At 45.5% G+C, this 15239-nt stretch overlaps 1 protein-coding gene across 3 annotated transcripts in view; it reads left to right on the top strand.

Annotated features, from left to right (window-relative positions):
• Positions 1-621: 621 nt before the first annotated feature.
• Positions 622-15239, top strand: part of PRRG2 (proline rich and Gla domain 2) — a 71625-nt gene continuing 57007 nt past the window's right edge. Inside the window, exon 1 of one of the 3 annotated variants that reach the window (XM_068241392.1) lies at positions 622-1315. Coding sequence is in view for 1 of the 3 variants with exons in the window: in XM_068241391.1 (XP_068097492.1) it covers positions 7309-7353 (45 nt within the window). In the remaining 2 variants the exon portion in view is untranslated. Of the gene's footprint in view, positions 1316-1360; positions 1428-7266; positions 7354-15239 lie in introns of those variants that run through there. The other 2 variants (XM_068241393.1, XM_068241391.1) reach the window with 2 other exon arrangements.

The following is a 15239-nucleotide window of genomic DNA, read 5'->3' as shown; positions in this document are numbered from 1 at the left end:
TTATCGCATGCCGTTACCGCCACGGGCCCACTCAATATATTCGACCAATTTCGGCCTAAAATCAGTCGAATCGTTGATTGGGCATGCTTGTGATTTTCTTATCGAATCGGATGGTCAATCGGCCGCCAAGTAGACAGATGCATGGCCACCTTTGTACTTCGATCCACAAAACGGTACCTTTAAAAAATAAAAATTTGGGGTCGCATAAGACCCACATGACAATTTATGTCCACTACTGGTCGCTTAGTAAACCATTGGTTCTAAACAAGGGTTCAAACCTCCCAACTTTTTGAGATGAGAAAAAGGGACACGTAAGCCACGCCCCTGCCACACCCCCATCACGCATACCATATTTCATAAGAAAAATGTTATTTTATATTTCAAACCACACTTGTCCTTTCTATCCTGGTTCATTTTCCTTCATATTAACACTTTAAAACTAGTAATATATCAATTTAAAGAATGGGAATAAAGTTCAGAGTCAAACACATTTTTTAGTAGATAAATATGCATATCTCCATAGAAAGAGGGACAAATGAGGAGGAAAGAGGGACAGGGCTCCCAAAGACGTTGGGAGCTATGACGGTTAATTAATACCTTGCCTGACTTTCGATCCTGCAAACTAATAATGGCACAGCCTCGCATTACATAACAGCATATGAATACAGATGCAGGGGCTTGTGCAGAGCGCTGGCTGTGTGCAGTGTGCAGGGAGAGTCAGTGACACAGTCAGGAATGCAGCATTCCACACTCGCACCTGCCTCAGGCCCTTTGTACGGCGTTCTACCTGTTCCCCAGCTGGCCATGTGACCTCAGTAACACACGCCCCCTCCTCTCCCAGCTACCTGAGCAGGACCTCTGATCACCAGGGGCTGTGCTGGGCTGCTGTTAGCAGAAAGGAAAGCAAGGCTGGGTGAGGGGAGGAGGGGGAGAGCTTACAGGAAAAGGAGGAACGTATTGTGATTCAGCACTGGAAAGTAGACCCCAGTTCCTGAAGAGGACTAGAGGGAGATTCTTAAAGCAACAAGTCCTGGGAGATTTCATGATTCTTCATTTTACCAAGTGTTCAGCAGTTCATTTGTGCCTGAATATGCCTGGTGTGTGCACTGCAGGATTACAGGATCAAGTGTCTGCTTCCACTGCCTGACCTGGCCACTGACATGTGCAGCTGCTGCTGGGAGGACAGCTATTGATTTCTGCACTGTTACTGGAGCAAGCTGGAGCTGATTCAACTCTACACTTGACTGAATTCAGGTTATTCAGACTTACCTGATTCTCCCAGGGCTGATTCCTCACCTGGCTGGATCTCACAGTGGTAAGTACACCTGTGCTGCCTCCTCAATACTGGCTGGCAGGCTGGATTCATGTTCTTCTGACTTACCTGTTTCTCCCAGCGCTGATTCCTCACCTGGCTGGATCTTGCAGTGGTAAGCAGTGGCATAGCTGAGGAGCTCGGGGCCCCAGTGCCATTTTTACATGGAGCCCCAAGCTCTCTAAATGAAGCCCCTAAACCTAGCAAGGACAGTTTCAGTGTCAGAGTAAGGATTACTGCGATTCAGTGCACATTTATAAGTGTTCTTTACCAGCATAGCACCAATGAAAAGCTAAGATGGATTAAGGAGGGCCCCTCTGGTGCAGGGGCCCCTGTGCGTTCGCATCCTCTGCCGCCCTATTGCTATGCCACTGGTGGTAAGTACACCAGGGCTGCCTCCTCAATTCTGTGTCTGACGGGCTGGATTTAGGTTCTTCTGACTTGCCTGTTTCTCCCAGGGCTGAAACTTCACTTGGCGGGATCCCACAGTGGCATAGCAATAGGTGATGCAGGGCTTGTGACTGCATTGGGGCCCCTGGACCAGTGGGGCACACTAGGGACCCTCCTTCATTCATCTTATTAGCTTTGCATTGGTGCTATGCTGGTAATAAATGTGCATTGCATTAGTACTAATCCTTCACAAACTGTTTCCTTACATTTCTGAGGCCTAGTGCACACCAAAAACCGCTAGCAGATCCTCAAACCGCTAGCAATTTTTGAAACGTTTTTTTCTTATTATTGTGAAGCATTTTGCGGTTTTGTGTAGCGTTTCTTTGTGTAGCAGATTACAGATATTGTTACAGTAAAGCTGTTACTGAACAGCTACTGGAAAACCGATCTGATCTGGCGTTTTATCAGTTTTGCGTTTTTTCGTATACTTAACATTGGAGGCAGAAACGCCTCCGAAATCCAAAAAATGCTGCAGCCCGGGAGTATGCGTTTCTGCAAAATGCCTCCCGCTCTGGTGCGCATCAGCCCATTGAAATACATTACCCTAGCATTTCCTCAGCCGCAAGCGTCCCTAAAAACGCTACCAAAACCGCTCGGTGTGCACTAGGCCTGACATTGCAGCTGTCCCTGGTAGGTTTTGGGGCTCCATATCAATAGAGTTGTTAGGGACCCATGCAAGACTCTTACCGGGGCCCCAAACTCCTTAGTTATGTCACTGCACAGTGGTAAGTACACAGGGCTGCCTCCTCTGGATCTAGCAGATGGCGCCTTTGTGTTCCAGTGTACAGTTATTAATCACCCTGTGCACTTGATTCCCTCTGTGTGTGTGTGGCAGCTTTAAATATTTTAAACCGTAAACTGACACATTTTTATCCCTTGAGCGTTTACAACTTCCCACCCTGTGCAGTCACAATGCATTAATCGAGCTAATCCTGTGAGTCTCTAATCCAGGAATGTTACTACTCCTTGTAAAACTGGAAGCGGTTTGCTGCATACTTTAATGTTTTTGTTATGTGGGTTTTTTTTATTAATATTGCGCCTTATGTGTTTTTACTTTTCCTTTTTGTTCTGCGCATAATACCTGGGATGTGTATATTGTGTCATGATACCGCTTCCTGTGTTCTGACTACTTACTGATCTACCAGATGGGACCAAAAATCTCGGCGCACACACACAGGCACTCTTAAAGTGGACCTGAACTCTTGCTCAGAACAGAAGGAAAACATAGGGAATTGCACCCTGTATGCACTCATCTGTGTCTAATCACAAGTTGTATTTTGATCTCTCAGCAGTGTCAGCTGACTGCCACGGCAGAGAGGCTAATTTGAAAGCACAGGACGTTACCAATATGTCTTCTTCCATGAAAGCAGGAAGTAGATACACTGCAGATTTATTGCAGGATTTGTATCAGCTGTAACAAAGAAATGTTTTTCTTTAAATGTTACTATGTTGTTGCTTATCTTTCAGAGCAGAGAGGAAGTTCTGAGTTCAGGTCCACTTTAATGTTATGTAGTATGTCTGCAGTCTGTTCCCATGTGCAGATGTGAAGTGAAATTGGACGAGGCAGGTCTGCCTTGCTGAACACTGACAGGGAACTCCCCTGGGCTGAACCGGAACGTTGCATTGCGCTAATCATATTCAGAAGGCTAATGATTAATAAAACAGCTGTCAGGTTGACATGCTACCTGGATTTCAACCTGTCAAGTATTTTTTGGCTTCATGATAAGTGTAAGGCTGCATTTCCACTTGTGCGGTGCGAATCGCCGCGGTAAAAATTCGCATGTGGATGCGAATTTCGCATGCGGGTCTATGCAAATTTTCAGGCGAATTCTCATGCGAATTCGCATGGATGACTATGTATGCGAATTTAACCATGGCAGTGCTGGTGTGCTTTTCCATTGTTTCTATGCGAATTCGCATGAAAATTCGCATACCCAAACCTCATGCGAATTTCCTATTAAATACATTGTATGCAATTCGCATAGCGGTATGCGAATTCTGATGGCTCTGCCATGCGAATTTTTTCTGCACAGAAAAACGCAAAGGAATCCTGACAAGTGGAAACAGTCCCATTCACTTGTATTGCTATGCGAATTTGCATGCGAAAAACGCATGCGAATTCGCGATAGTGGAAATGGGCCCTAAACTTCCCTGGGCTGAACCAAAATTATGAGTATCCCATTGGTCATCTCTGGCTGTCAGCAGGTACTGATGGTATTTGTATTCTGGCCTGTCACGCGTGGTCTTTCATAGCTTGGCCAGTGCTACAATACGTAGTAGATAGTGCAGTGTGTGTACATACAGTAACTGTGAAAGAGGCCTAAAAGTACTAGAGGAAGAGGATTAGCAGGATAGCCAGGCAACTGGCTATAAATATGGCAGCCTCCATATCCCTCTCACTTCAGTTGTCTTTTTAAAAGGGGAAATAATGCACTATTTCTTCAATGCCATCCCCTGTAGTTTTGCAATAAACAATGCTACTGCAAATAAAACTCAAACATTTTACTTACCCGGTTATTAAAGTTGACCAGCACAATATTTTTTTATTTTTTTTTTGCAAGTGTTTTATTCTGGTAACTGAGGATGGGGGGTGCTACTAGGGGTTAATAGATTTTTTTTTTTTTATGAATTTATTTTCAATGTCTTTTTATTATAATTTTGCTTTTTGGCCACTGTCCTGGTTACCAGGAAATGTTTGATTACTTTTTTTTATGAGAAACGTTTATAGTACTTTTTGTTTTTATGAATGAACAAGGCTCCTGAATGGACAGATCAGTGCCGTGGAGGGGAGGCCATCAAAACAGGGGGCCTGTTAGTATTCGAGCACCTACCTATTGTCATGTGTAGTTTAACAGTGATGGGGTCAGTTCAGGTGTGCTTTAAGGCTTGCAACACACCTTATTGTGCAACTGCAGTCATAAGGATCAGTGGATTGAGAATAATCTGTTTGTTTGGGTATTTTCTCAGTGTGAAGATGTGGTAAGATCACACAGACTTTACATTCAAGTTTTAAAGAGAAAGGGAGCGAGCAGGGAGATGACCTCATCAATGTGCACCGCACTCACCTTCTCCAGTCAGATCAGGTTAGAGTCCGCTGCGCTATGTGTTAAAATACCTACCGGTATTAATCCCAATGCGTTGAGTTATAATGAGCTTTCTAGTGGTACGCGGTAACCGGTATCTTATATCTTTTCTATATAACATGTAAATGGGCAGCACAGTGGATATCACTCTGGCCTTGCAGCTCTAGAGTCCCTGACACTATCTGCATAGTGTGTATGATTCCTCCATGTTTGCTTGCAGTTCAGCTTCAGGTAAAAATGTATGGTGGCTACGCCTGGCCGCTGTCCCCCCAAATGTTCTTGTGCATTCAGATCTAGAATAGAATATTTCATCAGTAGAATTACCGATATTCTACTACTTAATTCTAATAGTAAAATATTAGTAGAGGGAGGTCTTAGTGTTAGACATCGGTAGAAGGAGGTCTAGGGTTAGACATCGGTAGAAGGAGGTCTAGGTTTAGACATCGGTAGAAGGAGGTCTAGGGTTAGGTATCGGTAGAGGGAGGTCTAGGGTTAGGTATCGGTAGAGGGAGGTCTAGGGTTAGGCATCGGCAGAGGGAGGTCTAGGGTTAGGCATCGGCAGAGGGAGGTCTAGGGTTAGGCATCGGTGGAGGAAGGTCTAGGGTTAGGCATCGGTGGAGGGAGGTCTAGGGTTAGGCATCGGTAGAGGGAGGTCTAGGGTTAGGCATCGGTAGAGGGAGGTCTTAGGGTTAGGCATCGGTAGAGGGAGGTCTAGGGTTAGGCATCGGTAGAGGGAGGTCTTAGGGTTAGGCATCGGTAGAGGGAGGTCTTAGGGTTAGGCATCGGTAGAGGGAGGTCTAGGGTTAGGCCTCGGTAGAGGGAGGTCTAGGGTTAGGCCTCGGTAGAGGGAGGTCTAGGGTTAGGCCTCGGTAGAGGGAGGTCTAGGGTTAGGCCTCGGTAGAGGGAGGTCTAGGGTTAGGCCTCGGTAGAGGGAGGTCTAGGGTTAGGCCTCGGTAGAGGGAGGTCTAGGGTTAGGCCTCGGTGGAGGGAGCTCTAGGGTTAGGCATCGGTGGAGGGAGCTCTAGGGTTAGGCATCGGTGGAGGGAGCTCTAGGGTTAGGCATCGGTGGAGGGAGGTCTAGGGTTAGGCATCGGTGGAGGGAGGTCTAGGGTTAGGCATCGGTGGAGGGAGCTCTAGGGTTAGGCATCGGTGGAGGGAGGTCTAGGGTTAGGCATCGGTGGAGGGAGGTCTAGGATTAGGCATCGGTGGAGGGAGGTCTAGGGTTAGGCATCGGTGGAGGGAGGTCTAGGGTTAGGCATCGGTGGAGGGAGGTCTAGGGTTAGGCATCGGTGGAGGGAGGTCTAGGGTTAGGCATCGGTGGAGGGAGGTCTAGGGTTAGGCATCGGTGGAGGGAGGTCTAGGGTTAGGCATCGGTGGAGGGAGGTCTAGGGTTAGGCATCGGTGGAGGGAGGTCTAGGGTTAGGCATCGGTGGAGGGAGGTCTAGGGTTAGGCATCGGTGGAGGGAGGTCTAGGGTTAGGCATCGGTGGAGGGAGGTCTAGGGTTAGGCATCGGTAGCGGGAGGTCTAGGGTTAGGCATCGGTAGCGGGAGGTCTAGGGTTAGCCATCGGTGGAGGGAGGTCTAGGGTTAGCCATCGGTGGAGGGAGGTCTAGGGCTAGGCATCGGTGGAGGGAGGTCTAGGGCTAGGCATCGGTGGAGGGAGGTCTAGGGCTAGGCATCGGTGGAGGGAGGTCTAGGGCTAGGCATCGGTGGAGGGAGGTCTAGGGCTAGGCATCGGTGGAGGGAGGTCTAGGGCTAGGCATCGGTGGAGGGAGGTCTAGGGCTAGGCATCGGTGGAGGGAGGTCTAGGGCTAGGCATCGGTGGAGGGAGGTCTAGGGCTAGGCATCGGTGGAGGGAGGGTTCTTCTCTGTAACAGTAGGGTTAGGTTATGACATAGTAAAATATTGGTAAAGATTACCAATATTTTACTATTGGTAATTTTACTGATATTCTACTAGCTATGATCACCCGTGCCCATTTTTCCAGTTGCCTTTTTTACATGTAGCCTCAGCTGTAGAGCTTGTCTTTAATCTCTGTCTGCTGATATAAATCACTTGCATGAACACTGGCTACTTTTTGCATGCGCTATAGGCTGCCTTCCACTCAGATACAGACTGTGCCATGCCTACCTTGCCTTCTGAACAATGAGGATGATGCAATACAAGCAGCTGCAGCAGCCACTCCCACAGAAACTGAAACCGTTCCCCTCTCCTCCTCTTTCCTGACATTTTAGCACTTTTTCTCTGGCTGGACAATGAAAGAGTATTCAGTTGGTTCTGGTAGAAAAGGAAAAAGAAACGTTTTTGAATGAGGGCTGATGTGTCACTTAGCATGGGAATAAGCAGTGGTCATGGACAGCACGCTCCTTTGTAATGCGGCTGCCAGTAACAGCACAGCCTGTCAGTGTACAGAAGGCATTTAATCCTTAGCAGGAACATAGTTGTGGTTTTCCTGACCGGGTTATGTTTGCTTTTCTCGTAAAGATCTGGAAGCTGGAGCGACTACAGGTACTTTCTCTTTTTATTGAATCCCCATCCACCTGCTTTTGTAATCGGTTTAACCACTCTGTCCTCAGTCTGTAGTGAATCCAACTAAAGCAGCCCAGCCTATAGCAGGATTCTGCTAGTCTAAGGCTCCATTCACAGTGCATCAGTTACGTTGCAGAAAAATTCTGCATGTGAGCTTATTGCCCATACAGTTCTATGGCCCTGTTCACATCTCTGCGTTTTAACTGATGGCATTATTCTAACTCGCTGCATGCAGGCTTTGTACTAAAGTCTATGTCCAGGCTCCATTGCAGATCACACTCATTATAATGACTCATTTTACTGATGGCTAACACGGTACAATACCCTACTGCTCATTATAATGTGTACATTATGTAACTGACCACTGTGGACCTAGCCTTAATCTGCGTGCATACAATACATGACTGCTGCCTTAAAACATTTGTTCCTGATCATTTTGGGCGACAGTTTACCAGCGGTCATAATACTGACAGCCTTCTTGGCTGCTTGTCCTGCCACTTGCTGTAATGTGTAGAGAAGAGAGGAGGAGGAGAAGCTGGTGGTGCAGAGTTGCAGCAACTAAAATAGTTCCTGAAAATCCTAGTGGTTCTGGTTCAGCATGACTTAAAGGACAACTGAAGCTAGAGGAATATGGAGGCTACCATATTTATTTTCTTTTATGCAATACCAGTTGCCTGGCTGTGCTGCTGATCCTCTGTCTCTAATACTTTTAGCCATAGACCATGAACAAGCATGCAGCAGATCAGGTGTTTCTGACATTGTCAGATCTGACAAGATTAGTTGCATGCTTGTTTCTGGTGTCATTCAGACACTTTTTAAAAGGAAATAAATATGGCAGCTTCCGTATCACTCTCACTTCAGTTGTCCTTTAACCACTTTGTCCTCCTGGACGTACAGCTACGTCCAGGAGGCCATGTGCACTCCTGCGTTCGATCGCGCTCAAGCATGCGCGTTCCCGGCCACAGATCGTTAGCCCAGGAATCAATAAAGCGAGCCATGGTGCCCGATCACTGATACCTCTCCCCCAAGGAAAAAGAGACAGCTTCTCTCTGAAGCCTTGCTTTTTCTGCCTCCTACGTCCCTCTAAGCGTACATGTTATGCTTAGTGACGTCATGTAAACAAACCTAAGGTTGCCATCTTGTGGCCAAAAAGTAAAACTACATGTACATAAAAAAAATAAACATATATTTACATAAAAAAAAAATACTATTTACATCCCACCCCCCAAAAAATACTCAAATAAAATGTTTATTAATAAAAGAAAAAAATTACATTAAAAAAAACCCCCACAAATATTTACCTAAGGGTCTAAACTTTTTAAATATCTATGTAAAGATTAAACATGTATATATTTTTTTTTTTATTATAAGCTTGTAAATAGTGATGGATGGAAAACGGAAAAAATGCACTTTTATTTCCAAATAAAATATTGTCGCCATACATTGTGATAGGGACATAATTTAAATGGTGTAATAACCGGGAAAAATGAGCAAATTTGTGGGTGGGTTTTAATTATGGAGGCATGTATTATTTTAAAAACATAATGGCAGAAAACTGAGAAATAATGATTTTTTTTCTGTTTTTTTTTTCTTTTCTTATTCTTACTGCTCTTAGCAAAATGTACCTCCCCAAAGAAAGCCTAATTGGCGGCGGAAAAAAACAAGATATAGATCAGTTCATTGTGATAAGTAGTGATAAAGTTATAGGCTAATGAATGGGAGGTGAACATTGCTCGGATGCATAAAGTGAAAACGACTGAGGGCTGATGTGGTTAAAAGCGTACTTCTGGCCAAATTATTTTTTTTGTAACTGCATGCGACATACGCTGTATCTAATGTCTTAAGGAAGTCTAGGAAATCATTATGTGCACCGCCATCTTGCTTTCCTTTGTGCCCTCAAAGCAGTTAATTTGGGTGCCCGCCTCGGTATCTGCAAAATTGGGACTATTTGGTGCCAAGCTAGGCACCCGATAGTAGCTGATCCTCTAAATAATTTCTTACATTTAGTACTAGTTATTAGGAGCCAAACGGTTGGTAGTTGGGGACTGGGGTGGTTGGGGTTAGAGTTATATTTTAGAGGGCGCTAGTGTTAGGCACTAGTATTATCACGTAAACACCTTCATATTCAATTATTAAAACTGCCTGGAATATCCTATATAAATTACAAGGCTATAAAAGCAGCATCCCCTGCTATTTGCTGGGTATTGCCTGGATCAGATCAAGGCACAGCGATGGACATTTTTTTGAGCAACCTCTCCGCGACTGCCTAACGCCATTATGGTAGCAGCAGAGTGGATTAGTTCCTCTGCGTTGCCATATGGCGTCATCTCGCGAGAGGCGCGATTTGTCGGGAGCTTGCATGAACGTAAATAAACAGCGGGGCACATCGATCAGTGATCTGAATGGTTTTTTTTTTTTTTTTTTTTTTTCTCTATTAAAAAAAACCTGACAATTGTAGGAGCAATTAGAGACCGGCAAAAGAAAGCTGTATTTGTGAGAAGTAAAGGAGAAAAATTAATTTGGGTGCTAAATTGTATGACAGAGCAATAATTCGTTAAAGTTGTGAAGTGCTGAATTGTAAAAATGGCCTGGTGACTAGGGGGTATAAACCTCTGGGATTTTTCTGCACCTTTCACTGCACATCTCCGCTTGGTAAGTCCAGCCCTTCAGGAGTCGCTCATGTTGTGAAGCCTTTTTGTCCTCTAGTCTGGTCAGCTCTTTTCACTCTCAGATCCAAGACTTTTCAAGAGTTTCACCTTTTTCTTTGGAGCTCTTTCAGACCTTGGTCCTTATTCAATTTACTATTTCTCCTGGGTTTTCTCCTAGGTGACAATTTTTCAACTTCTGTTTAAAATAACTTTTCAGCACTTTGCAAATGAAAAAGTACCAAAAAGTAGGTGGAAAAAAAATACTGTCAAAATTATCATCAAAATCATTTTCTTGCTTGCTAGTGGCCTAGCGTTCAATTTCCCCAGGATTTCTGTGCAAAAAGTGATAATTTCTTTTAAAAACTTTTTTTCCCCCTGTAACTTGCCAAAATGCGTCAAGTAAGGGTCTAGTATACAGTGCAGGAGAGTATTGATTTGTATTCACGTTTATACTGTTCACAGCATGTTTTTATGGACAGATAATCTGTCAATACCGCTAGGGAGGTTAAAGGAAATCTGAGGCGACTGCCTTTGAAAAAAAAAAAAAAAGTAATTACCTATTTAGATGCATCAACCTCCTGGGATGCGGTCTGCATTCTCCTTTTTCCCCTGGTTTTCATCCAAGAGCTTGCAAAAGTGGTGTCCGGACTGGGCCCTGACCTTCCGCTTGGTACATCCCCCCCCCCCCCCCCCTTTTTTCTTGTACTTGTGTTGCTGGATGTTGTGATTGTACTCTGCGTGAACTATTGATTTGTCTATAGTCACACTATTGTATGGTTTGTACTTTGTACAGGGCTGTGGAAGATATTGGTGCATTATAAATAAAAAAGAAATGAATTTGACTTAATGTAAACAAGATCGGGCTGCCTGATGATGAGGGGGGGGGGGGGGGGGGCAGGGGGGGATAACTTAACCAATGCTGCCAGGCAATGCGACCCACATCTTGTTCCACGTCACTCCCATGCTTCCATCTTCCGGGTTGAAGGAAGAAGCATGGAAGTGACGTGGAACACGATGTGGGATGCAAATGGGAGTGCGTCGTCTAAAGGTGGCCATACACTGGTCGATTTGCCTTCAGATTCGACCAACAGATAGATCCCTCTCTGATCTGATCAGAGAGGGATCGTATGGCCACCTTTACTGCAAACAGATTGTGAATCGATTTCAGCCTGAAACCGATCACAATCTGTGGAGCTGCTGCCGCCCCCCGCATACATTACCTGCTCCAGCCGGCGCGAGTCCCCTGTCACCGCTGTCTTCTTCTTCTCCGCTCCGGCTACTGAACTTCCTGTCCAGGGGAAGTTTAAACAGTAGAGGGCGCTCTACTGTTTAAACTTCCTGCCGGGACAGGAAGTTCTGTATAGCTCTGGAGCCCGAAGCCTGAAGCGGAGAAGAAGACCAGGGGACTCGCGCCGGCTGGAGCAGGTAATGTAATACCCGCTATATTGCGTCGGTCGTCGGGCATTCGAACGCCGCTAACGACGCACTCCCGACCCGCCGGCGACCGAGAAAAATCTTCCGCACGGATGGGTTGACGGGAACAGACGGGAATGATCGATTTCGGACGGAAATCGATCATTCTGTCAGCGGTGTGCGCGGCGATTTTACAGCCGTTTCGATCACTGTGATCGAAACGGCTGTATATCGGCGGGAAAATCGTTAGTTGTATGGGCCCCTTAAGGCAGATGCATTGGGTAAGTTAACACCCCCCCCCCCCCCCCCCCAGGCCATGGGCTATGTACTCATAGCTACTCGGTAGGATCAACCCAGGACAGGACTTACAGTGGACCTGGGATCAAAAACCGCATACTTACCTAAGAAGAAGGCATCCTCCGGATCCTGCAGAGGCTTCCCACGCTGTCCTCTGGACCACCCTTGCCGTTCGTGGACTCCCAAAAGAAATCTGACAACAGCTTGTCTGATTGCTGTTTGCAACCGCACTTCTATTACTAGAGCATGGTAGCCTCTGCAGAATCTAGAGGCTTCTCACTGCATAAGTATGAATGGGTTTTTTTGACCCGCGCTTCATCTCAGGTAGCGCTGTAGCTTTTCTGTATTTATGGCAGATTTCTTTACTTGAAATGCAGTGTTATCCTGGATAGTGTGAATTTTCCCATGTCAGCTAGCTGAAGAATGTCCGCGGTGCGAGTGCGGTGGAATTAAATACTATTTCCCCTGAAGTCAAGGTGTGACCATGCATGTCAGCACCATTCCTCTACCAGATGGTTTGTCCTTTGCAAAGCTCCATGTCAGGAAACTAGCTGCAGCTAGGGGGAGATTATAACATCCAGAAAGGCAAAACACAGTATTATCAATGGGTGAGCATATACCCAGTCCCTCTGGTGTGAAATACAAGTCATAGAATACAGAAGCTATGTAGTTTTTATGTGTATACTGTAATCTGTATATGTGTTGTAAAATGGCGGTTCTAAGTACCGTATATACTCAAACACAATCTGACCTCGTGTATAAGTCGACTCCAATATTCAACCTTTGGAATTTTTTATTGACTCAAGTATTAGTCTATCCAGCAAGGTTAATGACTGCACTGCATACAGTACTGCAGCCATTAACCCCTCCCGTCCTTTAAGTGCAGCCAATACCTCCTCCAAGTGCTGCAATTAATCACTCCCTTTTATGCAGCCCAGTATTCCCCCCCCCGCCCCTTTCCTTGTTAATTGTTGTGGCCAGGACTTTCAGATCTGTGTTTTCTTGGCATTTCCTTTCCTCGAAGTATAAGTTACCACGGGGTAAATTGCTGCAAATGGGAATGTCATTATTAGTTTACACATTACTCAGTGTACTCAGTGTTGCAGATGACTCATGTGTAATTTGACCTCTATACTTTTATGAAGTGAGTCAGACCTAAATTTCTAGACTTATACTCGAGTATATACAGTAGGTGTGTTCGTTTGGTCCCTCCAACTCTGCATTAGGCCTCCTACTGTCGCTGTGGGATGATTTGCATTTTGTGTAACGTTAACCTCCCTGGCGGTATGATTTGCGCGGCATTGCGGCCGCGGGAGAGTGTTTTTTTAACCTTTTTTTATTTTTGCATGTAGCTAGCCTAGCGCTAGCTACATGCTTCCCCTCCCTGCGTCGTCGTCCCGTACGCGCCAATCGCCGCCGGCGCATATGCCCATCCGGAAATCCCGTTCTGAATGGGATTTCCATGAGGGCTTCCCCCGTCGCCATGGCGACGGGCGCGATGAGGTCATCAACGTCGTGACGTCAGAGGGAGTCCCGATCCACCCCTCAGCGTTGCCTGGCACTGCTTGGCCAGGCAGCGCACGGGTCTCGGGGGGGCACCCTCTGATGCGACGGGTAGCGGCGAATCGGTGCGGAGCGGCTGCGATCGTAAGTAACACGCAGCTAGCAAAGTGCTAGCTGGCTGTATAAAAAAAAATTATTAAAATCGGCCCAGCGGGGCCTGAGAAATCCTCCTGCGCGGCTTACCCCGTGTCCAGCACGGGGTTACCGCTAAGGAGGTTAATACTTCTTTAGAGGATAAAGCTGTTCTGTAGTATATAGATGATCAATGAGATGCAGATGTTCTAGGTTTGTATTAAACTTGAATCAGAGCCAAATAAATCCTAAATGACGGATGTTTAGTAGATGGCTTTTCAGTTTCTTTAAGGGCTCGCTTCCATTGCAGTGCAGGTGGCTGTGCATCAGCGCGGCTCTGTGTTGCGCGTGATTCCCTCAGAGGCAGTGCTCGCGATCCCTATTCATTTATTAAGAACGGGATAGTGGCGCAAACGCCCAATTATGAGGAAAAAAATTATTGAAATCTCTAAGAAAATTGCTTGGGAGTATATATAAGGAAATTGACAATCTACAAAGAAAAATCCAGTACTCCCGTTTTGACTTTAATCAAATAATAACAATCCAATCCTATTTCCTGCCAGAATAAAAAAAAAAAAAAAAAAAAAAAGCTTTAGATTTCTGTGGAAAATCCGATCATTTTTCTGTAAAATTGGATCATTTTATTGTATTGTGTGTGGCCACCTACCTTTAGTTATACTGTAGTTATGTCCTTTCAGCTCTCTGGTATACAAGCATGTTAGTGACCTGCATGTGCTTTGCTTCCCTTTGTCTTTATCACAACATGCCCTTGGTATTTTGCCGGGTGACTAAATGTCTGGTATCTGACACAAGAGAGGAATGTGGCATTTCTATGTGAGGCGATTTTTGGGGGGAATTTTGCTTAAAATATTATAGTTTGTACTGTAGCCCTTAGAAGGTTAGACTATCAAATTCATGAAATCAACGTTGGCCAATTGTCTCTTCTTTGCAAGGATTACGGATCTATATGTAGCAAACACATTAAAAGGACAACTGACCTGAGAGGGATATGGAGGCTGCCTTATGTATTCCCTTTTAAACAATACCAGTTGCCTGGCAGCCCTGCTCATGTTTCATACATCGGTAATGTCTGACACACACCTGTAACAAGCATGCGGCAAAGGCAGTCTAACTTTAGTAAAATATCTTACCTGCCGCTGAGACGTGAGCCTCACGTTCCCAGTGCCAGCTGCAACAGCCGCAGGGATGCGCTAGTCACGTCCCTGCAGTTTGGGGGGCTGTGTGCACAATCGTACGGGCAGAAGCCCGCGATCGCGATGTTGCTGGCAACGGGGTATTGGTGGCAGGGGACAAAAGGGTCCCCTGAGCCAATCTGTTCTTGTCCGCCAAGAATAATCACTGTTTTTGATCAAAAACAATGATTATTCTTAAAGGATACCCGAAGTGACATGATGAGATGGACATGTGTATGTACAGTGCCTAGCACACAAATTACTATGCTGTGTTCCCTTTTTTTCTTTCTCTGCCTGAAAGAGTTGAATATCAGGTATGTAAGTGGCTGACTCAGTCCTGACTCAATTCCCCTTTTTATCTCTTGCTTGCTCTTTCTTCCTCTCAGAAGCAATTTTCTGCTAGGAAAGTGTTTTATAGTTGGAATTTCACACTGTAGTCACTTCCTGTCTGAGTCAGGACTAAATCAGCTAAGTCAGTTTTTGGGGAATGAATGGGAGGAGCGCTGAAATGTGAAAATTCCTCTCGTCCATAAGGTGAAAACAACAAACGGGCTGAAATGGTTAAGCTGAGTACACCCATCAGATGAAAATCTTTGCAAACTGAGGAATTGATCTGTCACGGAGGTCTGTCATGGAGGTTGGAAAGTCTGATCTTTCTAAAGATGCTGTGCACATGCAA

The sequence above is a fragment of the Hyperolius riggenbachi genome, chromosome 6 (genome assembly GCF_040937935.1).
Source record: "Hyperolius riggenbachi isolate aHypRig1 chromosome 6, aHypRig1.pri, whole genome shotgun sequence".
Taxonomy (NCBI): Eukaryota; Metazoa; Chordata; class Amphibia; order Anura; family Hyperoliidae; genus Hyperolius; species Hyperolius riggenbachi.
Note: the sequence above shows the minus strand (reverse complement) of the source record. Positions and strands in the feature narration are given on the sequence as shown.